Source organism: Symsagittifera roscoffensis, chromosome 2, assembly GCF_963678635.1.
Source record: "Symsagittifera roscoffensis chromosome 2, txSymRosc1.1, whole genome shotgun sequence".
In the NCBI taxonomy this organism is placed as follows: domain Eukaryota; kingdom Metazoa; phylum Xenacoelomorpha; order Acoela; family Convolutidae; genus Symsagittifera; species Symsagittifera roscoffensis.
This window is the reverse complement of record NC_087063.1, coordinates 19,523,707-19,550,672: the sequence shown is the minus strand read 5'-3', so window position 1 is coordinate 19,550,672 and position 26,966 is coordinate 19,523,707. Positions and strand designations below refer to the sequence as shown.

The 26,966-nt window shown below is 33.8% G+C and overlaps 2 protein-coding genes across 2 annotated transcripts in view; both read right to left on the bottom strand.

Annotated features, from left to right (window-relative positions):
- The window catches only part of LOC134838935 (peptidyl-prolyl cis-trans isomerase B-like), a 332,107-nt gene that overhangs the window by 181,731 nt on the left and 123,410 nt on the right, over positions 1–26,966 (bottom strand). The gene's annotated exons all lie outside the window — the stretch shown is intronic.
- LOC134839883 (uncharacterized) overlaps positions 1,240–26,966 on the bottom strand; it is a 32,156-nt gene continuing 6,429 nt past the window's right edge. Inside the window, exons 2-4 of the mRNA XM_063855511.1 lie at positions 3,189–3,402; positions 2,522–2,627; positions 1,240–1,697 (exon numbers count right to left, since the gene is read on the bottom strand). Of these exons, the coding sequence (XP_063711581.1) occupies positions 1,308–1,697; positions 2,522–2,627; positions 3,189–3,402 (710 nt within the window). The 3' untranslated portion in view covers positions 1,240–1,307. The remainder of the gene's footprint in view (positions 1,698–2,521; positions 2,628–3,188; positions 3,403–26,966) is intronic.

The window sequence follows — 26,966 nt, the reverse complement described above, 5'->3', positions numbered from 1 at the left end:
ATTATTTAGCCATTAACAGACCAGAAAAACAACTGACTAGGTCAAGACGATTAAAAACGAGTAGAGTTAAGGTAACTGACATCAGCCAGTCGTCAATAGATACTTTTTCTACGCTCCGTCACTGTGTAATGTCTGGGCGAATGTTTCAGATGTGCCTATGGCTCGCCAGATTCTTTGGGTGATCGGAGCAATTAATATTAGGTGTTCATTTCAGACCTTGATTTGACAGCAGGGACATGGCAGATTTCCTACTTCCAGGCCTGTGCATCTTCATTAACGGTTGCGCGAAAAGTTTGAAAGACTGACAACTGAAATTTCCTCGTCAAAACTTAATTTCATTAGGGAAAACAATTAGTTTACTCTAAAAATCTGTTTGGATCATCCTGAATGCCCTGTATGACTCAATGGGCATGTCTGTGAAGGGCTCGTCGAGTCGACGTCCGCAAAAAATTTTAATTGTCGTGAAAAGACCTAGCAGTAACATCAAAGGGCTATTTTATTCCTTTTAGGGTGAATCTAGCGTTTGAAGCAGAGTTAAAAGATGACTTAGTTAAGACATAAACAGGACGTTTTACCTGAAGGTAGTTCTTGTTTTTGTCCTCTGAGGTCAGTTTCGAGAATAAGCATCAGAGGAGTGAATATTGTGTATTATTTATGCATGTACCACTTCAGAATTGAGCCCTCAAAATTTTTTGGAATTATCCTGGTGTTTGATAGAAGAAAACGTACACAAACTGCAAGTCGAACTATAATAACTCGCTGGATACGGCTGATCAAAGTTTCTTGATAGGGAGAGTTGATTTTCAATTAGGGGCGGATTAAGGGAGGGGGAAGTGTGCGCCGAAAAAACACAAATTTTTGAACAAAACTGTGCAAAAAGTGCCTTAAAAAGCCGCCTTTTCAGCCTGTTTTTTCAAAAAGCAAAGAAATTGGCCAAAATAGGGTCGGTTAGTGATATGGGAGAGCTTCGAAAATCAATTTAAAAAGTCGACATAATAAAAAGTCGACAAAATTTTTGATTTTTTTAAAAATCTGCCCCCTTTGAGAAAATCCTAGATCCGCCCCTGTTTTCAATCATGAGCTTCATATCACATCCAAAATTTGGGCAATCTGTTCGGAATTTGTCTAATTATTTCTAGTGGGTTGAAAATTAGGACGCTCTCCTCTATCCAGATGTTAAGGTTGAACATAAAAACTAGTGTTAATTATAAAATATTTTCATTGAAGACACATAAGTTCAATAAGATACCACGCATAGCATACAAGCATAGGAAGTTGGAGGACGTTCAGTTTACTCAAGGATCTCACTACTCCAAATCCGCGTCTTGGGTTGTCGTCATTTCGGTGCCGTCTGAACTTTCGTCGTCCGCTGTCACACCATTTTGATGAACTTTTTTATCTTGCTTTTTTCCTCTGCAAGGATATAAGAAAATAGCGTTCATTTGTGATTTGAACCAGGGGTTTGAGACGTAGAAAATAAAGGGGTTTAAGTTGAAGCCTATTACAAAAATCAGAAGGAATAGACTGGTTGTTTTAGGATTGGGGTTGTATGCCTTTCTCAAGTCGTCTATCATTTCGACCACAATATATGGCAAGTTAGTCAGGGCAAAAAACACTGCGACGTTGATGAACATGACTTCTGTTCGCAAGTCGGAGTCGTCTGAGAAGCCGAACGTAACTTGCAGATGACTTTTCACCTATAATAACCTTATTTCATACCAATTAATTCTGATAATCCATTCTGGTCCTGCAAATGAAATTCTACATTTCTGTAAACGCGTTGCTAATTTTGTTCTTTTTGGGAGGAAATCAAGGAGAAATCAACTTGTCGCGTTGAATTGTTATGAGCAACATTTTTGTTCCGACTTTCGATACGAAAGTAACGGAATATTTGTGCTCGGGGTGGGGTTTTTTTTCCTCAGACAAATTTCGACTTTTTAACTAGCCATTTTTGACGGAATTTTTTATATCATTCAAAAAGTATTGCTGTCCTGAGCTTAAATTTGAAAAGATATTTCACCTGTGATTATTTTTCTTAAAGTTATGGGGGTTTAAAGATGGCCATTTTGGCCAATTTGGGACAATTAACGCGCGATATATTTCGCGCAATTAACGCGTAAGCGAAGATTTAATCCGTCTTAGAAATCGTTCCAAATTGGTTGAAAGAAGCTCATTTGCCATAATTGATTTGTTACAATGAGCGAACTCTATTCTTTTGTACTTAATATGGCGTATGGGGGGATGATTTCATAAAAAAAATCAAATTTTAGAATTTTTTTTTTTATTTTATTTTATTAGATTTAATTTTTTAAGTTACTACTGCTCCATAAACCTTAAAAGGCAGTCGGAACATTCAGCACTTTGCCCTGATACGAGCAGTCTTGTTTATTTTCTTATACAAAATACCATTCTAAAAACAGATTAAAAGCAAAAACTAAGTAAGATAAATGGGTAAAAGTGAAAATTAAGGAAAAATTTAGCCTGAAAAAAGTAAAAACTGATCATAGTCTCAGCAATATACCTTCTCAGTGGCTCCTGTGAAGAATGCGGTCAGATGGTCTAGTTGGAGGCTGATGTTGTGCACTAAAGTGGCAGATCTCTGTCGCTGTAACGAATCTTCCTCCAGCCTAAAAAACATACAGACATTAATGACATACACTTAGTCAGTTGTTATAGAAACACGTGGCCAAAGTTTATTCGAAAAATGATCTTAAGCCTATTTGGAGGACTGCACAACATGGTAAAGTCGAAATAATCCAAGCCCATGAATTTTGATTTCGCCCGAAAAGAGCCTCAAAAGAGGTACAAAATTTGCAAAACAAGTTCGTGTATTGCGGTATTTTTCCATGAATAGACATTCGCCTGAAATCTTATCCGTAGTGAATATTTGTGATTTGCTTACCAGCTTAGAAGTTTTGGCCCGTAGTTCAAAACAGTATTTCCATCAAATAAAAACCAGAAACAAAACTCTTCCACTTCAAACAATGGTGTTCAAACTTCTGTATTTTGGTGACGTGTAATGGCTAGCGTCTTTTGAAAAGTTTCTGCGTATGCCACCGATACCACGCATCATATCATTGCTTTTCTGATATTTTTTTAACACTTTTTAGCAGAAAGTGTTGAAGAGTCATCAATTTTTTTTGAGCCAACGCCCCTCTCCCCTTTATGGCACACAATGTAATTTATACCTTTGCATTGACTGGGACTCGCGTCTGAGTTGTGCTGTGAGTCTCTTTCTGGCAGTTGCCCTTCGCTTCAAGTCGTGGATCACTCTTCCGTAGAGGTAGATGAGAGCAAAAGCTATGATGCTCACAAGAGCCAGTCTGTAGTAGGCCACATACTGATGTCTGGCTTCATTCGCATCTATCGAAATGCCAGAGTTGATTGTGTACACGTAGTCTCCTGCAACAAACAGAACAGAACATAGATACCCCACTCTTGAACTCCATTTTCTTTTCCACTCGCTTTCTAACCCATAGTACATTTCGTGGCCCATGTGAACAATCTTCGGCTCTTTTTCCTTTCCCCCCACCTGCAAATTTTTATAATTAAAATATTTGTTCACATTGTCCAATTGTCATGAACTAATTAGGCCATGACAAACATATTTGGTCTCCATAATTAACCTTGTAAAATCACTCGTTAGACCATAAAATTGATGCTCGTGTGAGGTGGGAGGGGGGAAGGAAAAAGAGCCCAATCTTCGCCACAAAGTTAAGTCGCAATTTCAAGCAGTAGGGCCTGCATGTACTGTTCTCAAATCTAATTGGCTTCAAAAAATTATTTCTAACCAAGTGGGCGATCTCCTCCCTAAATGGATTTAGGGGGAAATTGTTCACTTAGTCCCATTTCGTCCCGCCTACTAAATTTTATCTCACTTGTGTTATACATCACTAAATTTTTATAGCTATTTCTCACTCCCAGCATCATTTTAGCCTTTCAACCTGCTATACTGGAACCTGATCTAAACTATATTTTATGATTGGATAAATTAAATGTTTTACCAATGTAAAGTATTTAATATTAACCAATCATGATCCATCTAACTAACAACCCACTTATTTGTAAGTGCTGAAGTTACTTGTAATTTCAGCACCAGAGAGATTTGAATTTAACTTAGAAATTAGTTGGACTCTCCCGAGCACTTCAGCAGCCGCAATAAACCAGTATACCCTAGATCTATTGAGCCTAGCAGAGACTAGTTAAACAACCTGAGACTAGATAGTATAAGAGTAAGATTAGGATCGGTATTAGACTAAGAAGTTGCACGAATCTATCCGGCCGAAAATAAGATAGCGTGACGAGCAGACGGTGTACCCTATCCGAAATTACTCTATGAGTTACACTTCGGTCCTAACTCATCTGGTGCGACCATAAGTCTCGAACAAGACCTTACTAGATTAGAATTAACCAAAAATAGATTAGAAATTAGACAAAAACATTTACAAAATGTTATACGACAATAATTTAATTGAAATGTCTCTCCGACTCAATAGATCAGAGCCAATATTCCGAACCATAACAGAACTACCCGGAATTGGAAGAAGACCTCGAACCAAAGACGACATACGACAAAGTAGAAACTTGCCGTATAGTTATATGATAGTTCGGCAAAAGCCAGAACAAACTTTTATATTTCGAATACTACTTGCAATGAATTTAGATTTCCATTTGCAAACATAAAACCTTGAAGTTACTCTTCAAAATCATTTCAGGCGCTAAACAAAATTAATATTATACAATAACGATTGATAAAAAGATCTAAGATCGTTTTTCTAAAACTCTGCAGTATTATACAAAACATGTTTGAAAAATATTTATTGGAAAATAAAAATAAAAATTAGTAGCATGACAATAAATGGTTAGTAATCATAAATCATCCTGTTGTTCCAGCTTCATCACCTAAAACATAACAGCAATCATCAACTCACTAACATCATAAAACACTAAATCTTTCCTTTACACAAATTTAAAACTTTATTAAAACTTAAAGTCACTTAATTTAAAATCAGATCATCAAGGCTTATCCTTGGATCTTAAATCATTTTCTACTTAATTAAATTTCAAACTTGATCATCAAGGCTTATCCTTGGATCAAACAGAACAACTTTGTTCTCCCCCACCCACTTAATTAGTGTCTAACGACCTCAAACGTCGATTCACTACCCAACCCTTTCTAAAGACCCAAGACTAATAGAAATTTTTAAACAAAACTAATCATTCAAATTAGGATAAACGGTGAAGAACTTCGGTTATTCATCCTTCACTTGACCCCCCCTCTTACCAGACCCAGGATAAATCTTAGACTTAGTAAGTTTAAAATAGTATCTAACGAACTACTCGCGTTCTAATTATACCTGAACCTTGTGGATCGATTTACTATTCTCCAACCCTTGAACACAATCACTACCCCTAAGTAAGATTAAGTAAGTTAACACCTTAGCTTATACTAGTCACGAGAAAGTAAAAATCATTCTTCGGAATCGATATACTTTTCTCTCCAACCCTGAACAAATAGACCCAGGTTAAGCTAACCAAAAAATCGTAAGAACTAACAGTTTAGGAAAATAGAAATCATTTAACAACCTTTTGCATCCGTCATTCTAAACCTTATGTCATTTAAAAACCTAGGAAATAAACAAACAATCGTTTTACACAATTGTGAAATAGATAACAAAAAATACGACCTTGTAATCACACCTCATACACAAACAGTTGGATACATTCGCACAAAACGACAAACACTAAAGAGGAAAATAATAACTAAACAAAGACAAATAACACGAAAAAGATTTTCAAAAAATCGAAACGCATTTTCAGAATCAGAAACCAACAGTTTAGACGAACTTTACAAACTAAAAGAATCAATAGATAAAAATTGCCCACTTCACGATCAACTATATTTTTCTGACTCAGAAACAACTTCAAATTCATCACAAAGAGGAAAAAGAAGAATAAAAAAACAGTACAAACACAAACCAGTACATCTATACAATTGGAATCAACCAATTCGACACATTAATAATTACATATTAACAGTCATCGAACGAAAAAATGAGCTCAACGCACACTCCAGGTGAAGAAACTCCAGATGATGATGAAATCTTTCCTTTTATAGTAGATGCAGATACCGATAGAGGACAACACATATTTTGTCAAAATTTACTCGTAAATTTATTTGAACCCGGAATTAGTCCATGTAAAACAGAATTCCCCGATGTAAAAATCAAAAGACAAATCATAGATCACTATCTAAAAGATATATGCAACATAACACAACAGTATGGAATCTACTCTATAGAATTCACTTCCCCAAACCATAATAATAGAACATATACTATTCAAACGGACGATCTTGATTTAGAATTTTCAAAAGTTTTTTCAGAATATATAAAAAGCATTCAATATCATAACTCACAAAGAGCAAACTCCATTTTCACCAATGAAGTTTTCGCAATAATATATAGTTATATTTCGATATTAGAAAATGAACTCCCATTAACAAATGTCTCACCGACAGAAACATCTAAACATTTAAGAGTACGACATGAAATCACACTACTCTCTAGTTATTTAAACATCATTAAAGAAAATTTCACGAAAGACGACGTTTCACAACATACCAAACACGATTTACAAAAAATCTTGGCATGGTTCATAATAGATTATTTCACACATAATATTGATTTAATTGCACAAGCAAGAAAAAATTTTAGACCCCAAAACTCGAACGATGATACCGCTATCACAGAACAATCAGATTATGTTTGGGACCCCGAATGGTCTCATCCCGCATTTATAAGCTTCCCACAATCAATCTCAAGTCAAGCAATAAGTACGATATCTTACATAAGAGACTATGTAAGAGTAATACCATTAACAATTGATGCAACACCATTAAACTATAATACATTTTTACCCGATACACAAAATAATAGTTTAAACTCTACAGTCATACACAACGAAAACCTCAATGGAACTAGGAATCTTACTCAACAAGATATCCAGACACCATCACACTTCATAAATGAAGAAATTGTACACACAACAACTACACAACAAAGTATTTCACCAATACGCCCAAATTTAACAACACCAAGAAATACAAATCCTTCACAAACACAGGTAACCTTACAATCAACCGTTAAACCTTCGGTTGCCCCTAAATATTCACATATGGATTACCAAACATACAGACCCATGACAATACCATCAAAAACACGCAAAACATTCACTAGAAACAACTTTGCAGACCATAATTATAATTATACACATCCGTCAAAAACAAATTATCAACCACAAAGGAATTTTAATCAATATACAAAACCTCGAAACTGGGATAACCCAACGGCCCAATATAATTCCAAAAATTTTCAACCAAATCCTCCACAGGATCGCAGTGAAAATTATCCATTTTTTCAACAAAATAAAAATAAAAAACAAACATCTTATCAAATGGATTATTTATCCTCAGATGATGATTTTTTACAACCAGATATATTTGCACAAAATACTCAAGAATATCGTAGACAAGGAATACAGAAAACACGTACAAATCATAGGAATTTTTCTCCACAACCAATAGATGCACAACATCAACAACCAATTCAACAACAAAATCCAATTAATACACAATCTTTTCAACCAATTCAACAACAAAATCCAATGACTGCACACTCGTATCAACCATCACAAATGCAAAATGAAATACCACTCCCATATTATCTTCAACAACATGAAATAACAAGAAACCAACTTTCAAATTTTTCTCAAATGCCAAATGCAGCAGAATCATTACAAATGACAATGAATCCATACCTTATGGGTGGATCATCAATAACATCAAATAAACCTTTAATGGTTTTCACAGGAACAGACCCTGAATACTCTGTAGAAGATTATTTAAATGCAGTAACAGCAAACCTGATTTTAAACATTGGACCTGAACCAATTAATACGCCACTACATCAAAACTGGATACATCTACGCACAGCGTTGATACAAACAACCTTAGATGGCGCAGCCCAAAAATGGTTTTCAGTACTACCTTTAGAAATAAAATCAAACTGGAAAAGATTTACACAAGAATTTTCAAAAATGTTTGACTCCGAAAGAAACAAACAACAACAAAGAGTTTTATGTAATGAAATTCGCAGATTACCAAACGAAACCATCAAGCAAATAGCAGTACGAATCGAAACACTAGTTCGAAAAGCATACTCACTAAATACACATGACTATAAAAACACAAAGATGACAGAAATCTTAATGATGACCTTAACACCACAATTAAGGAAAATAGCAATAAAAAAGAGAGCATCCCATCCTTCTTCAATTCGAGAACCCGATTTAGATTTTCGAAAACTAGTAGATAAATTAGAACAAGCAGAAATCACGATGAAACTAGAAGAAACGGAAAATCTGAAATTACAATACGTTAACAAAATTGAAACGACTCCCACTAATATTAATAATATACAGGAATCAGAGACAGACCTCGTTGAAAAAATCACTGAAATACTGAATATTTATGAAAAGAACCCAAACTTCAAAGGCAAACCATCTTTCAAAAAATGGTGTAATTATTGCCGACGATACGGACATAGTATTTCCGAATGTAGACAAAAACAGCAAGATAGTCAAAATAAACCTCAAAAATACAAAGAACCAAATAAATCATTCTATCAATACATGAAAAAAGATCAAAATCTACCGAACAAAACAGTCTACAGCAACAACAGTTCAGGAAAACCACTCCCGAACAATACAAACTATACAAGAAATCAATCCCCATATAACTCAAGTTATAGAGGAAGATCACCAGAACGAAGAAATACACAAAATTCATCACAAAATCACTACAATAGACCAAATAGTAGAAATAACTACTCCAGATCAAATTCAAATACACAACGATTTGTTTCTAGATCTAATTCCCAATCAAGAAATAACTACTATCCAAACAACCAATCACGAAATTCATCATACAATAGGAATAGAAACTACTCCTATAATAGAAATAGAAGTTATTCAAACAACCGAAACCAGAATTACCCGAACAATCGATCAAGGAATAACTCATATAATAGATCGAACTATAACAGACCAAACAATAATTACCAAAACAGATCGCGAAATAATTCACAAAATCGACACCCAAGTTATAATAATCGTTATAGAAATTATTCCCAATCACCACACCGGAATAATAATAACTATAATAATTCTAATAATCGCCACAGAAGTAGTACACCTAAACATCAAAGACATATTAATCAAGTACAATCTAATCCAGAAACAACATCAGACCCTCCAGGTATTGATGACACAGTAACTGATACGTTACAACTCAATCAAATAAACTGTACATCATCAGATTCAGAAAGTGATACAGAAAACACTCTTTCTATCAATATGATAAAAGTCGAAAATGACTATGAATCTGTCATATATGAACAACCTTTTTCATCACACATATATGAAAATCAATCAGAATTTCTTCAAAATCATTACACTACACCCATAAATTCCACACCAACGACGCAAGAAACAAATGAGATTAACACTACAAATCAAACCAATAAAAATATCAAAACAAAATGCTTGAATACAAACCACATTTATCAAAATATACAAAAAGAACAACCCAAAGAAAAAATTTGGACAATACCATTTCTCTTAGAAAGCCCAAGAAATAAAGAATTTCAACCACCAGACCTTGAAATAGATTTTTTAATTGATTCAGGAGCAGAATCAAACATAATAAACATCCCCACATGGAATGAAATAAAAACTTTACACCCAAAGCTAACACCTCTTGAAACCTCCAGTAAGCTAGCAACAGCACAAGGATCAACATTGATAAACTACGGAAAAATCCAATTATTTCTCCTCCCTACCAGAACAATGGAGCAAAGTAAAATTCTAAACAAGCCATTTAAACAAATATTCCATATCACTGATATTAAATATAATATCATTGGAATACCATTTATTTCAAAATATATACCAACAATTAACATACTAAATAGTAAAATATTAATCAAAGATAAATATACAAAAACAAAAGAAACATCCCTAACATTTTTTCAAAGATTAAATAAACAACCACCATTCTTTTCAAAATTCTATCCAATATATAACCAACAAAGAAAACACCTGAAACCACTATCAGGAAACATCTATAATTTTTCAATCAAACAAGTTCACCAATATGATAAAGAACAAAACAAACAAAAATTTTATATGTCAGATTTTGAATTCAAACCTATTCATAAATTTTTCAAAATCACAATCTCTTCAATAAAATATTTGAAACATTCGAATTCAGATATTATTTCCTTACATGTTTATAACAACACACCTTACCAAGTAACATTACCTTTAGGACTTTTAGGATATTGTGAAACCAACGCTACAATATCACCAATACACGAAAAAGCCTATCGCGTAAATAATATACTCCAATTACTAGATATTTGCCAATCTACAATTCTTAATGAAGAATTATCTATAAATAATATAATAAGTAACGAAAACAGAAATACGGATTATTTCACAAAAACTCCATATTTCAAACCTACATTCAACATAAGTAACTACACAGAGCACCAACAGAAATTTTTAACAATGTTTAATTTCCAACATTCACAAATAACACAAGACGAATTTGAAAAGTTAGCCAAACAGCTAATTAAATATTCATCAGTCTATGCAACATCAAAATTCGATGTTGGCAAAATCAGTTCATCACTACATCTCCCATTAAAACCTGACGCAGTTTTCAAAAAACAGAGAGCAAGTAAAGTACCAATTCACTTACATGATAAAGTAAACAGATTACTCGATATTTTAGAACAGTACAATATTATATCACCAGTTAATAAAGAAGAACAACCAAAAGGCAACACATTCATCAACCCCGTTATCATTCTAGCTAAAGGAGAATCATTAAAAATCGTTCTCGATGCTAGATACCTCAATTCACTTATAGACGAATCAAAATGTAATTGGCCCATTGAACCAATACAAGTTATTTTAACAAAAATAAACGGCAAATACTTTACAACCGCCGATATGAATAGTGCATACAATCAAATGCCACTAGATGAACAATCACGACGTTTAACACAATTTGTTATCGGAAACCAACAATATGAATTCAACCGCTTATTCTATGGAATATCCATAGGACCAGCAGCATTTTCAGCTTTTATGAGCAAAATTTTTAGACCACTGATACTCAAGAAAAACGCAATCACCTATTTAGACGATGTTTTTATGCAATCACAAACAAAAGACGAAATGTTCAATGTTTTAGAAAAATATCACCAAATACTTCAGAACGAAAATCTGAAGGCCGCCCCCGATAAATCACACTTCTTTTTGACAAGAGTTAAATTCTTAGGACATAACATAGAAAGAAAAACAATTACTCCACTGAAATCACGCATTGACGCTATTCAAAAACTTCAACCACCAACAAATAAAAAGAAAATCCAAGAATTCCTTGGAATGTTAAACTTTTTAAGTAAATATGTTTATAAAATGCAATTATATCTACGACCATTTTACAACATCCTTAGACAACAAAATAATTTTGAATGGAATACAGAACATCAAACACGATTCGATGAAATAAAGAAACTTTTAACTGAACAAATTTCAAACACAATTCCAGACCCTAATCAACCATTTTATGCAATGTGCGATGCTTCGAACTTTGGCATCGGTGCAGCACTATTACAATCACATAATGGTACAAATAAAATGAACCTCATATCAGCAAATTCTCGATTATTCACTCAAGCAGAGCTACGACTCTCAACTCTAATGAGAGAATGTACAGCCATAATATATACACTGACAGAATATGAATTTCTGATACTTGGATCAAAACATCCAACAGTTCTATTCACAGACCATAAACCAATCATCTTTCTCTTTACACAAAAATCTAACCCAAACCACCGAGTTTACAGATTTCAACTAATTCTAATGAAATTTCCAAACTTACATATAGTTTGGACTGCAGGAAAAAATCTTGCATTACCAGACACCTTAAGTCGAAATACACCACCTGAATTACTTACACGAAAAACAACAGTTGAAATACCCAAAAACATAAAATTCTACCTTGCAGAAAACGAAACATCACCCCGATTAGAATGCAAATATGCAGTTAAAACTGATATTGAACAATCACAAATAAATAATTTACAACATTTCCCACTTTATTTAGATTGTCAAAATAATCATTATGAAGTTGATTTACTTGGAACATCAACTTTCAAACCAATCCCATATTCTCAATGGATAAAAAATAACACCCAACAAAAACGAACAAAACAACACCTGCCTAAGAAAGACCATTTTCCACTAATTGAAAAAGAAGATTTAACTGATAAAATAAATTTATCAGGACCACAAACAAATGATTCAAAATACACAATAAATCAAGTTTTTGACCTTCACGACCCACTTGATACAATACCCTTATCTACATTAGAAATCGAAAACATTTTTCTCCCCCCAACAGAAACAATTACAATTTCAACACTGAAACAATATCAAAATCTTGACCCAGTAATTCGACAACTGAAATCATGGCACAAATATAAAACTAAACCTATCAAAGCAGATTCAACCATTTTAGGAAATAAAACACTCCTCCGATATTTTCGAAAATTCAATAATACAACAATTAACGAAAACACAGACCTTCTAGAATACAAATTAAATGAATCTACAGTTCCATGTCTCCCTTTAAGTATGATTCTTATAGCTTTTAATATTTCACATACACAAAATATTAAAGGACACTCTGGATCAGAGAAAACATATTCAAATTTTATACAAAACTTTTATTTCCCAAATGCACCAATTTGGATAAAAGTACTATGCAATGACTGTATAGTATGTCAACTAAATAAACCTTACCCAAATCAAAAACAAATAGCACAAAAACAAGATTTTAAAGGACAAAGTTTGTACTTTAATCATCGTATCTCATTTGATACCAAAGGACCAATTTCACCCTCATCAGAAGGAAACTCCTACATTATGGTAATTGTTGACGCATTCACACACTATGTAGCACTTAACCCAGTACCACATTGTAATGCTTATTATGCATATACAACACTTTATGAACACTGGATAGCAAAATTTGGACTACCAGAAATCTTAGTCACAGACAATGGTACAGAATTCATAAATAATGAAATAATAACACTATGTCATTTATACAACATTAAACACAAACCACGTACATCTCATGCACCTTGGACAAACGGCTTAGTCGAAGGTATGAACCGTTCACTACAAGAATATCTTAGATGTATCATCAACGGAAATGATACAAAATATACCGAATGGTCAGCAGATGTAAAATTATTTCCCTTAGCATATAATTCACAAATAACGACAACTTTAGGAATGTCACCATACGAAATGGTTTTTAACCAAAAGCCACGCAAACCAATAATGTTTACAGCAAATTCTCATAAAAACGCACAAGGTTATTGTCAACCAAATAAAGACTCAATTTGTTATAACCTACCTTTACATACACACGATGAAGATCATTTTCATCACCCACAAATTCTTAAACTAGCCTCCGGTACACACACCGAATGGATTTTAAATAGAGATAAGAAACACAATGAAATTTACCAAAAAATAACGAAAAAGTTATTACAAAGACAAAACATAAATGAACAAATCAATTCACGTTTTACACCAGCTTCCGATTTAAAAATTGGAACCTTTGTTTTAATACCTAATTTTAATACTCAAAAAGGAATTTCTAAAAAATTACAACCCCTCCGAAAAGGACCCTACCAAATAATTGCAAAACCCACTGATGTCACATATAAAATTACCGACTCAAACAAAAAAGAAATCGTTCAACATCGAAACAACCTATTACCTTATTACCCAAAAGAATACGCACTCCGCGAATTAACTCAATTATATTCTTTCACAGGATTAAAAATCATTCAAAATGAACCACATCTGAAAAACACAGAACAAAATGATAACCCCACCGAAAATCAAAACACAAAACCAACCGCTACCAAAAACACTACAAAAAATCTAGACCACAAAGAATCCCCAAAACACAGAAAAAATAGAAAAATGACAGAACAAATAATACCCCAAGAAGAAATAGACAAATCTGAACATAGAAAAACAACAAGACTCCGAAATCAACCACGTAAAAACTACAAAATGTTCATCCCCCAATCTAAAATATTAAAGAAAGTAGAATTTAAAAAGTAATTTTAAGATTTTATACTTCACAATCTTGAAACCTCCGTAACATTTTTCATTTCAATTTTTCAAAATAACATGCTCACAAGTACGCAATAATTCTAGTTCAAAATAGACCAATAGGATTCATCCAATCCGCCACTTTCTCTAACTCAAACTAAGATCAATTAGACGAATAATCTAGAACTCCAGGCACATCTCTAACTATAACTTTACAACCTCCAGGTCAAAAATAAGCAAACCACTCCAACTTGACAGCTAAAATAAATATCACCATAATACCGTACCCCTCCCTTATCTAATAACCCAAAGATCAACAATATTTCCCCAACTCAGACCACGAATACCCCCAAAACAAATTTGATAACTTAGCCTAAAGTAGCAAAATGAAGATTTTAATTAGCCTAAAGTATCAAAATCTCACCATACCCCGGATCATTTGACAAACAAAAATAAAGAAAAAGACGACCTCCCAGTCACCATGAAAATTGCCCCCAACAATTTTTTACAAAACTCAATCCACTTGTCAAAAAACTAATAAATAATTCGACCACACTAGAAAATCGCCTCAAACAGCAAAAAATATTCGACCAAGAGATCATTTCTTAAATGCTCTTCTCTCAAACAGTTGCTCAAATACTTATAAATTTTAAACATTTTTTTTCAATACTTGAAGCCTTTATAATATTTCTTTTTGATATACTTGAATCTTTTCTAATAATCTTAATCATTTTTTGTAACATTTTTTTAATTTTCTATACAATACTCGAACTATTCCTCCAACTTTCCAAAACCCTTGAATATATCCACAGGTACGATTTTAACAACTTGTCTAAATGATACGAACAATTTTCAGTAGAACCGATATTTTTTTATTATTTGTAATTTTCATAACATTTTTATCATCCCTCATTTTGACCATCTGTAAATGTATAAAGAAAGCAATCCTCACATTTGCCCTAGCAACAGTCCTTCTCATTCTTTTTTTGGAAGAATATTATAATAAACACAAAATTTCTCACTAAAGTAACAATTCAAAAATCCATCAAAAATTGCTACCCAACAGTCACAAAATCAGTCTTCACTGACATCATCCCAAGATAATCCAACACCACCTTCAACTACTCAAAATCCTCAAACATCTACACGAATTTCTTTTCAAGACAATCCATACACTTTTGAAGAACGGCACGCTCGTTTATCAGAACCACTAGAACCAGTTCAACGACAAGCACCTCTAAGCGAACCAACATATAACATATACCCAACACTACCACAAGAACTAACTAGAATAAGAAATCCTAGTCAAAACCAAAACACAACAGAAATAAATAGACAAATTATACATCCTCGACGAAATAGAAATTTTCAAACTCCCCGAGTTCATTTTGATATACCTCAATCCCCATCACAAACCACTCCAGAAAACACCACTGGAATCACACCAGAAACTCCTACACTTTTTTCACAACGTAGCACCTCAAGCTTACCATCAGATTACTTAGGTTCAACACCAACATCTGAACAAATACGTGAAAATCCTTTTAACCCCCCAAACCTAACATCACGACTGCCATATTGGACTACACATTCATTTACACAAGGTGAACCAAATTTAGCCAATGACCCCATAGATATTTCAACGGATACAACAACATCCTCATCACTTCCAGAAACATTATCACTACCATCAACACCATCAATAAGCCAGTTTTCACCACCACCCTTTAACTTAAATTTTCCAAATAATCTCGACGCCAGATATCAAGAACAATCATCAATAAAAATTCCTTTAAGATTAGATTGGAATACATTCACAGCACCTCCACCATTATTTGGACAACATCAAGAAAGTAACCGCCTTCATAACTGGGCACTTAATAGATTACAATATCGCCAAGATATTCACAACGATATCCGTGATCACAATATTCAAATACTCCAACAAAACAGTTTACAATTAAAGTTTGAAATCACAGTTAAATTAAACAATATTACACAACATCCCTACCCATTAAATCCACCTAACATCACAGCTCAATCACTACCACCACCGTTTATAACTACTGAAGTAATATATAAATACGACAGATACACCAAAAACACAATTGGTTACATTACATTTTATAACCCATACTCAGGATTATCATACACATGTATATTCTAAAATTATTAATTTTTCTTCAACTCCCTTTTCTAGTAACCTCAAATCAAAACATAAACCCTTCCCCTCGTACAGGACCACAAGATTTATTAGTAACACATTACGATTGCGAAGAAAATGAACAAAAAACATTACACAAATATGCAATAAATCAAGTATCACAATGTGAAACAGAACCACAAGCTATAGAAACCACAGATATAATAGCAACACTCTATTCAAAAGCCCGAGCAACAACAGTTACAGGTTATAAATTCACAGCGACATTTTCCGAAAAGAAAGTACATTGTTCACAAGTCTCGAACGGAAACAAAAACCGACTTGACCATGAATCATTCTATCAAAGTAATATAGAACGTCTTTTACATCTCAATCCCGACGATTGTAAAAATGAATTACTTAGACTAAACATCACACAAAATAAAAATTCCCAAAGAAAATTAGTTAATTTTCAAGTCTTTTCAGACTCTGTACACCAATCACAACTTGAAAGACACCAAGGACATATAAAACTAGACGAAAAATACCCGTATAACGGCGCACACGGACGATTAACCTATGATCTACATGATAAACATTGGATACCACACATTGGTATAAATAACCCATCAAACTGCAAAGCAGACACAAAAAATAAAGGATACCAAGAAATAATGTTTTTCGATTGGAAAATACAACTCGAAAAAATACAACTCACACGAGATTTATCTGATAATACAATGATCTATCAAGGAATCCGACTACCTTGTAAAAATGATCAAGGATATTGCGACCCTACAACAAGAACACAAGCAACAATTGTTTGGTTCCCCGAAGATACATGTACAACATTTCAAGTAGCAAAAATACACGCTCGTATGATAAAATTTCACGAAAAATATTTCATACAATCAATTCCTTATGAACAAGTCCATCCATCACGCAAACTAAGTTCCGATTTTAGAAACATAGACAATATAGAAAATAAATTGACACGATTTCAAATATATCAAGAAACAGAACTTGCATGTAAATACAGGAATCCACTTCACAGAACACAATACTCTGAAATATTAGTTGAATACGAAAAAGGATTCGACATGACCACTGGAAAAGTAAAAATCGACCCATATGCCACAGGTCATCCTCTAAACGAAGGAACATCCTATATACCAGTTAATTTTGAAAAAAGCAACGGACAACCTGGTGGACATCTAAAACCTTATGACACCAGAAGCACACGCTTACAAGAATTATCACTAATGAATACTACATATTTCGGTAATATCCACTATGATATTCATTTGGATATGAAACTAGACTATACAATTAGCCGCATTTTTCAAGAAATGTCACTCTCCGAATTAGAAACACTACACCAACTATGCGAATTAGAACGAACACAAATATTACAATCACTTGCACTAGCAGTATTAAAAATACCCTATGCAGGATACTTATTATCAGGAAATAGATCAAATTTTTTAGACTACGAAGGAAACATCTTATGGTTTTATACTTGTACTAAAAAAGTATCACCACTATACGTTTTTGAAGATAAACGATGTTATAAAAGAATCCCTATCTTTTATAAGAATAAAGTACATTTCGTGGATACACTTTCACGAAGAACCTATTTCTGGGATACCGCAGTCCCATGTGGATCAGAAAATAGCCACAATGTAGTACAACTAAACCCTGATGAAAATAAATATTATCTTCTCACTCCATATCCCACATTAATGCAATCACTCAAAAAATTTTCACCAGAAAGCATTCGCGCTATCGCTCGAAACCCAAATATAGACTTACAATCAATAGGAATCTATTCAAAATCAGATATTCAACATCACATTAGAACACAACAATTCCAAGAATTATTAACACAAATGGACACTATACAAAGACAATCAATTGACCAAAACTTACGCAAACTTGCAGAAACCGCAGGATTTGCCGATATCTACACGCAAGACTATAGCGGATATTTTAAAGACATTAAAGATTATATATATCTAAACGGCGAAAAATACCGTCCCCAAGATATATCACCAATCAACATTTTTAGCTTTGTTACACTCAAAAATGAAATCCTTGATTTTCTAGGATGGCCCTACTACATCTTAGAAAAATTGACTATTTTATACGCAATGTTTAACTTTATTGGATTTCTTTTCTCACTCTTAAAAGGAATCTACAATACATGTGCTATACACACACAAGTAAACAGACAAGCAAGCGTAGCACGCATACTCTTTGCAGGATTTTTTGGAATCTTTTCTACATCTATAAACAAAATTCTTTTAGACGCACAAATAAAAGAATATAACACAAAAATAACAACACGACAAAATACATACGACGAAGAACATAACAATGTAGACATAACGCCAACGGCACCACAATTACCACCCTTACCAAATAACCATCCACTATCCCTAGTCCCACGAAATTTTCGAAATTTAGCCATCACACATAACCCAAATTTTCGACTCACCACATCACAAAGTCCCATTCAACATATAATGACACACCAGCCACAAGATGATAATACTTATGAACAAATTATTGAACAACCCCATACCACCGCTTTTCAGTCTCAAAATAATCATTTTTTTAGCCCACGATGAGCCGCCAACTTGGATCACTACACCGATCAAATTCCCACCCAACCAATCTTACCTCCTCAATCCCAATAATACCACTTTTTGCTTTTCCGCCACCCGACTTTCCATCTAGCAATGTAACATCAGGCATGAATTCCGACACTAATTCACACATTTCAGTTTTATACTCCATCTCACAGCTAAATAACCCGAATATTGAAACCCCCGATGAATTTGCCGACTCAGAACCATCCCCATCCAATAATTTTCATAACCCTTCTAATTTTTCTCAACCCCCTTTTCAACCCATATTATCCAATAACCCTGACCCAATCACCCCCACACCCTCTTATGCTTCCCAAGTTACCCCAACCTATTCCTCATACCATTCTGACCGATCATCTCATTCTCCAGACACCCCCCGAATCTCCCCAGAGCTAGATAATTTTATTACCCTCCAACAACAACCCTACCACCTAAACACCCCGACCATAAACCAAATCTCCTCCACTACAAATTCATCCAATCCCCCTACACCCTCTTCAAATTATACTGAATCATTAACACCATCATCCACATCCACTATATCTTCACTAAACACTAACAGAGCTTACCGCACTTTTAAAAGAAAATTCCCCAACCATCCTTTCCCAGCAAAACCAGGAACAGCCCGTGAATACATCAACCACCCCCAGCATACTAACACTAAAGAATTTTTAGCTATCACTTTACCCTCGTTTCCACAATACACCTTAAACACCCCTCACGACACTAACGAAACACGCAACTTTGTAGATGAATACGTTTTAATGCCCACTCTCTCTTGGACCTCATATTATCATTTTACTAACCCTCTTTGCTTACCTTTATCCAACACTTCCATCGATATAGAACGAAACAAAGACATGCTATATCGACTAACTACACCACTAACCGCTAGACAGTTTACTTACGTTGGATATAAAAAATCACTAAAAATACACACTGCACCTAGAGCTAATGAATATACACTAGAATACTACGATCACAACATCATCAGAGCTAACCAAGATCAATTCTTAGACGACGATCGCTTCGCTAATCCACAAATCACCGAGAAATTTTTCATCAAGACACCATATGTATTTACACTAAACATCTTCGACCGAAAGTTTGATCACATTATTTCAGAAGCACTAACAAACACACAAGCACACGAAAGTTTTAAAGAACGCTTCCAAATCTTTTCACTAACCTTTCATTTCCTTGCACCACACGAAAGAGATTTGCACTGCTCACATGATATTATGTTGCGCACTAAACAAACACATACATACAGTTACTATCGTTTCATCCAAAATCACTTTGACCTCCACACACCCTCTAGACAACCACACCATCGTTTTCAATTCATCAATTCAAAATACACTTCACCGTATTTCCTAAATTTCACATATTGTATTAAAGACACTAACCTCCATGGTATTCTTCGTAATTATGACCCCATAACCCAAATGTACATTTTCTGCCCCATCACCAAGACCTTCAACGCCGAAGAATCCCGACCCTTCCTTATCCCGCACGAGTTTGTACAGCCTATAGAAATCCCAATTTTAGAATTCATCCACAACACGAAATTTAACCACAAATTATATAACTTAATCCAAAACACACCTTATGAGTTTGCAGTAGGCACTGAAGAACTAACCACTATTAAGGCACTTCAATTGCTTTGGCCACTACTTCAGACTAAAAATATCATCCGCATTCTAGCTAAACTACTAACAACTTCAGAACTAATTCACGACATCTTCCCCCACGGTTTTTTCCCCGACGACTAACAGGTAAGTATGAATTAAATGATATCACTAACTAATTAAAATATTAAAAACTCACCATTCTTTATTCATGTTTTCTTTAGATTTTTAGCCTTCATCCTAGATCATCTGAAAAATTCACAAAAGAAAAATAAAAAATATCAAACTTCTTCAAAACTGTTTAAGACCCTATTAAACTTTTGCACCAACAATTAAATAAATATAATACCAATGCAGTAAATTAATTTATAAATTTTCCCCCCATTGCAGTAAATCTAATTATGATGAAAATTTGTATCTTAAAATTCCCCCATAACTAGCAGTAAATTTCCAAATTCTATGTAGTAAATTAATAAAATGCAATTGCAGTACTAACCTTTTGATATATTTATTCATTTGCACAGAAATTCTATCCACACTCGCACAGCTCGCCCACGAAGAATTGTTTAAAATAATGAATTTCAGTTTCAAGTTTTCACACTCAACAACTCTAACATACAATAACATGTTTCAAACTTTCCTTTAACCCGGTTGGAAAGGAATCATATACTAAACAAAACTAACCAACGCAGCTTACTAAATACCACAAATCATAGAATAACAGCATGACTAAGAAAAGGAAACCAACGGTACCCAAACCGGATTAACCCAGTTTAAAACTGGATAATTTATTCTTTTGAAGACTATTATAAAGTCTTAGAAAGAAATAATAAAACACAAAAAAGTCGAAAGACAAACCCATACCACAAACAATTTGCTTTTTGGAAAAAGTACATAACCAACAAGACATAAGTAAAACCACAACAAACCCAACATAAAACGTTGTCACATAACAGGACCCCTCACAAACACCGCATGAAATCATACTCCCACTCCTGGCCTAACCCACCAGGAAAGGACGTCCTGAGCATGCTCTATAGCCGGCCTAACCCACCGCGCTACATCCACGCTTTGTGACCACACCTTTATTTTTAATAAGAGCTACTCAAGGGTGAGTAACTCTTCAAAATAACCGAACTAAAACAAAAAGCTTTTGTGAAAACAACTAACTAAAATCATGATTAAAAAATATTAAACTAATAAAAGTTTTATAAAATGTAAAATCACATGATGCAATATATAGATCAGAATACAACACCAAGGACGAACATCAAAAGACAAGACGACCTCACTACACTCGAGAGAGAATAACCAACTACAATCGATATGCCGCTCACAATCACAACTCAAAGGATTTAGAGTACGACTTGACTTCGCAGAAAAGGACTTCATTGAACTAGACCAATGACCACCTCGATGTTCAAGTATACGTACAGATCCGAGTAACCAGGCATCCCCTCCATGCACAATCTCCACGCCATTCCCAAGCTAGATCAGACACAAAAGAAGTTCTCCCCGAAGAACAGAAAAACCTGACATAGCCAACCATTCTGAAATCAGAATTGATTTTGTTGCAAAGACTCAGTCGTTGTCACAAGAAGAAGCGGAAGAAAATTATGATGTTCGCCAAATACCAACGTCCATCATCCACCCTTGAATTACAGAAGAACTGTTCTAAAAAACTCTGTAAAACCCGGATGGGTGGAACCTGATCTAAACTATATTTTATGATTGGATAAATTAAATGTTTTACCAATGTAAAGTATTTAATATTAACCAATCATGATCCATCTAACTAACAACCCACTTATTTGTAAGTGCTGAAGTTACTTGTAATTTCAGCACCAGAGAGATTTGAATTTAACTTAGAAATTAGTTGGACTCTCCCGAGCACTTCAGCAGCCGCAATAAACCAGTATACCCTAGATCTATTGAGCCTAGCAGAGACTAGTTAAACAACCTGAGACTAGATAGTATAAGAGTAAGATTAGGATCGGTATTAGACTAAGAAGTTGCACGAATCTATCCGGCCGAAAATAAGATAGCGTGACGAGCAGACGGTGTACCCTATCCGAAATTACTCTATGAGTTACACTTCGGTCCTAACTCAATACTTAGAAAAAGCGCGGTAAATATGAACAAACCATAACTGAATCTCGCGAAGAATTTCCTCGAAATATGGTTTTTAGAAAGGTTTTTATAATATGTTGAAGAATAATTTTTCCTGGAGTCTTGGACATTAAGACTTTAGCAAAAAAATTGATGAAAAAATTGGTTTAGCATGAATTTCTTAAGCTTGAATGAAAATCAGTATAAAATTGTTTTGTTGAGAAAAACATAAAATGAAACAAGACTGATCGTATCAGGGTGAAGCCCTGAATGTTCCGACTGCCTTTTAAAGTTTATGGAGCAGTAATAACATTAAAAAAAATAAATGTAATAAAATAAAATAAAAATTTTTATTTCTAAAATTTGAAATTTTATACGAAAATCATCCCCCACACGCCATTTAAAGTACAAAAGAATACATTATGCTCGTTGTAACAAATCAATTATGACAAATAGGCTTCTTTCAACCAATTTGGAACGATTTCTAAGACGGATTAAATCTCCGCTTACGCGTTAATAGCGCGAAATATATCGCGCGTTAATTGTCCCAAATTGGCCAAAATGGCAATCTTAAAACCCCCATAGCTTTACGAAAAAAGATGACAAGTAAAATTTCTTTTCAAATTTAAGCTCAGGACAATAATACCTTTTGAATGATATAAAAAAAATTCCGTCAAAAATGGCTAGTTAAAAAGTCAAAACTTGTCTGAAGAAAAAAAAACCCACCCCGAGCACAAATATTCCGTTACTTTCGTATCGAAAGTCGGAACAAAAAATTTTAATGCTTTAGCAAGGTCAAGAAAAAAAGCAAAGGCTTCATTGTTCCGACTTTCGATACGAAAGTAACGGAATATTTGTGCTCGGGGTGGGTTCTTTTTCTTCAGACAAATTTCGACTTTTCAACCAGCTATTTTTGACGGAATTTTTTTATATCATTCGAAAGGTATTGTTGTCCTGAGCTCAAGTTTGAAAAGATATTTTACCTGTGATCATTTTTCGTAAAGTTATGGGGGTTCAAAGTTTGCCATTTTGGCCAATTTGGGACAATTAACGCGCGATATATTTCGCGCTATTAACGCGTAAGGGGAGATTTAATCCGTCTTAAAATTGTTCCAAATTGGTTGAAAGAAGCTTATTTGCCATAATTGATTTGTTACAAGGAGCTAAATCTATCTTTTTGTACTTTATATGGCGTGTAGGGGATGATTTTCATAAAAAATTTCAAATTTTAGAAAAAAAAATTTTTCATTTTTTTTTATTACATTTAATTTTTTGATGTTATTACTGCTCTATAAAACCTTAAAAGGCAGTCGGAACATTCAGGGCTTCGCCCTGATACGAGCAGACTTGTTTGACCTTTAATTTTGATACTAATTCTTCACTTAATGTTAAAACTGTGGCAATCAACATTTGTTTTCTTGGAAGACAAATTGAGTGTAACATGAAGTTGTACTTTTTTCGAGATAAGCAAATTTTGGTTTAAGTAGAAGGCACTTATATCAATTACTTATGGTCTTTGTTACCTTAATTAGCCGGTGTTTGATTGCTGTGGTTGGATATTTTTTGAAACATATAATTATGTAAACATCTTTGAGAAAATTTGGAACCAACTTTCCTTGATGGTCCCCAATGATCGAGAAAAGTAACTGTTCAGCAATGGAAAACTTTGCCGTTTTAATTGCATAGGCAGACGATGCCATTGATTAAACCAATTTATGCTTGTTCAATTGCTCTGCTTCATTGGCCAATTCGTTTGAAGCAGAAATTAAGTCATTTTACTTTGATCTTCCATCAAAGGCAACGAACCAGAGTTTTTTCCCAATTCTGCAAAAGCTGAGATGAACTACTTTTTTTTTAGGTTTTTTAGTAATTTCTTCATTTTTTTCAGATTTTGGTTTGTGTTTTTTAAATCCATTTATCAAATTAGTTCCATTGTTCTGTGGAGCTGAGACAACAAAAGAAGAATTGTTGACAGAGCTCATTGTGAAAATTTCCTGTTTTACTGGCTGCAAGTTTTTTGAATACAAAAAGAGTTCAAATTGGTCTCTTTCACTCATTACACAGTATAAGGTTTTGTCTTTTTTGTTGTCTTTTGAACGTAACGTTTTTTTGGTTCTCCAGAGACAAATTTGTTCAAAAATTATACAAAAACGTCGGCAAAAACTTGAAATTTTTCACATCGCGTGTTTGTTTTGTTTAAATCAGTCTAATAAAAACAAGATATGATCAAAACAAAATTTCTTATCTAAAACAGTTTAGTGAACCATAGGTTGTCGCCTCTTCCTTTTGATCACTGAAACAAAGATTGATTTAAATCTTACCAGAAAATGATCTGTTTCACAGTTGGGGAACGATTCTCCACACGGAGTGATCTTCTGTCAAGGGTAGTAATTGTGCTAGACTTACTATTTAAATACAAGATATCCAAAGAAAGAAACAATAACTACATGGTGCAAGCAATGAAACACAGTGTCACCGCTTTTTAATTATTTGGAAAAGTTTTCAGCACCGTTTTCTAGCTACAGAATAAATTTTTTTCGAAATGTTTAAAAAACTTCCTGTTTTTTATGTTTCTGTTTGACTAGTGTTTTTTTAGCATTTTGGGCAGTCAATGTTCGACAGCCTAAATTCTGACAACTTTCTACTAGTCAAACAGAAACGACAAAAACTTCATCACACAAACTTATACCAATCCTTCAAAGAAAATAGTTGTTGAATATAATAGAATATTTAGAAGAAAATCACATTTTTGTCCAGCAAAGTCTGTTAAAGTCACAAAACTTCTTTGTTAATAAAACTTGTCAGGGCTGATGACATTTACAAACAATCAACTATGTAAGTTAAACTGCGCATGGCACCAATAATATGTTTATTTATTGAACGGTTAACCAAGAAAAAAAATTGGTAGAAGTATCTTCTTAATCCTTTGAGTGATCTGTCAATGAGTCCTGATCTGTGATTCTGTCGAAGTGTCTTTGTGTTTTTTTAACATTTTGCGATATGTTTCCAGTCTGATTTCATTAAAAAGTGAATTCCATTTTTTAAGCAGCCTCGTGCAGCCGATTCTAGTGTTTGATCGGTTCTGGAGTATTAACTTTGTGTGCTTTTGTTTTATGCAGCTTATGTGTTCTGAAGTCAAAAAAATTTTCCGGAGGTTCCATTAAACTCCTTTGGGCTATCACTAGCGCCATTGGAATCGTTCTGTTTAATAGTCAATCATGTGCTCTATCTAATCTTCTACGTAAAAACAGATTTTGTTTACCCGGTATGTTTGCTTATTTATTCGGTTCGCTTCGAAAAATTTGAGAGCAATTTTGCTATGTTTTAAATGGGATAACAATGCAGATATGACTTTCCTTAAATGGTTTGCACTACCTTCATGTGAACTATATAGTGAACTATAAAAAAAAAACTATAAATAAAACTATAAAATATAGTGAACCAACATCTTTAGCGAATTTGCATAGTAGTTGCTAAACTTGTACTGAAAAACTTATATGTGGTTCAAACAAATTTCTAGATGTCTTTACATTTGAAAAACATCCATTTCATTTGAATTCAAAACGAGACGATTCTTTTTTATGTAAGCATCGAAGTCAGCTAGCATTTCTAAAGCGTAATCTTGAAAAAAAATTCATGATTTTTGGTTCAGTTTCAAACCCGTGTCATCGTCAGATTGAAAAGATAAATGAAAAAATCAATGATACAATGTTTTTAGTTCAGATTTTTGTTTCGTCTCTCTTACTCCCTGGTTGCGATACTACAGAAAATATTTAAAGCCGTCTGAAAAAATTTACAGCCGTTTTTGAGAAGTTTCTTGTTGATTTTTTTAAAAGTATTGTGAGATATTGATGTTAACGCTTCAGCATGATTCAAAAGAACAACGCTAGACATGTCATCATTGCGACCATCAAATTCTAGTATTTCTATCAGCGTGGTGCCGGCGTCGAGTGCAAATGTCTTTTTTTGAAAAAAAAATGAATACTAATTGAAATCTTATTTTTGGCTAAGAACTCAGTTAGTTGTGTTAAAAAAAATTGTTCATCAAAGTTTAGCGAGAAAAAGCGTAAGCAAATGGGTCGACAATTTTCTGTTACACCATCATTTCTTTTTTAAAAAATCTGTTCAAATTTTCTTAGCTAATCATGAAAAGTATTC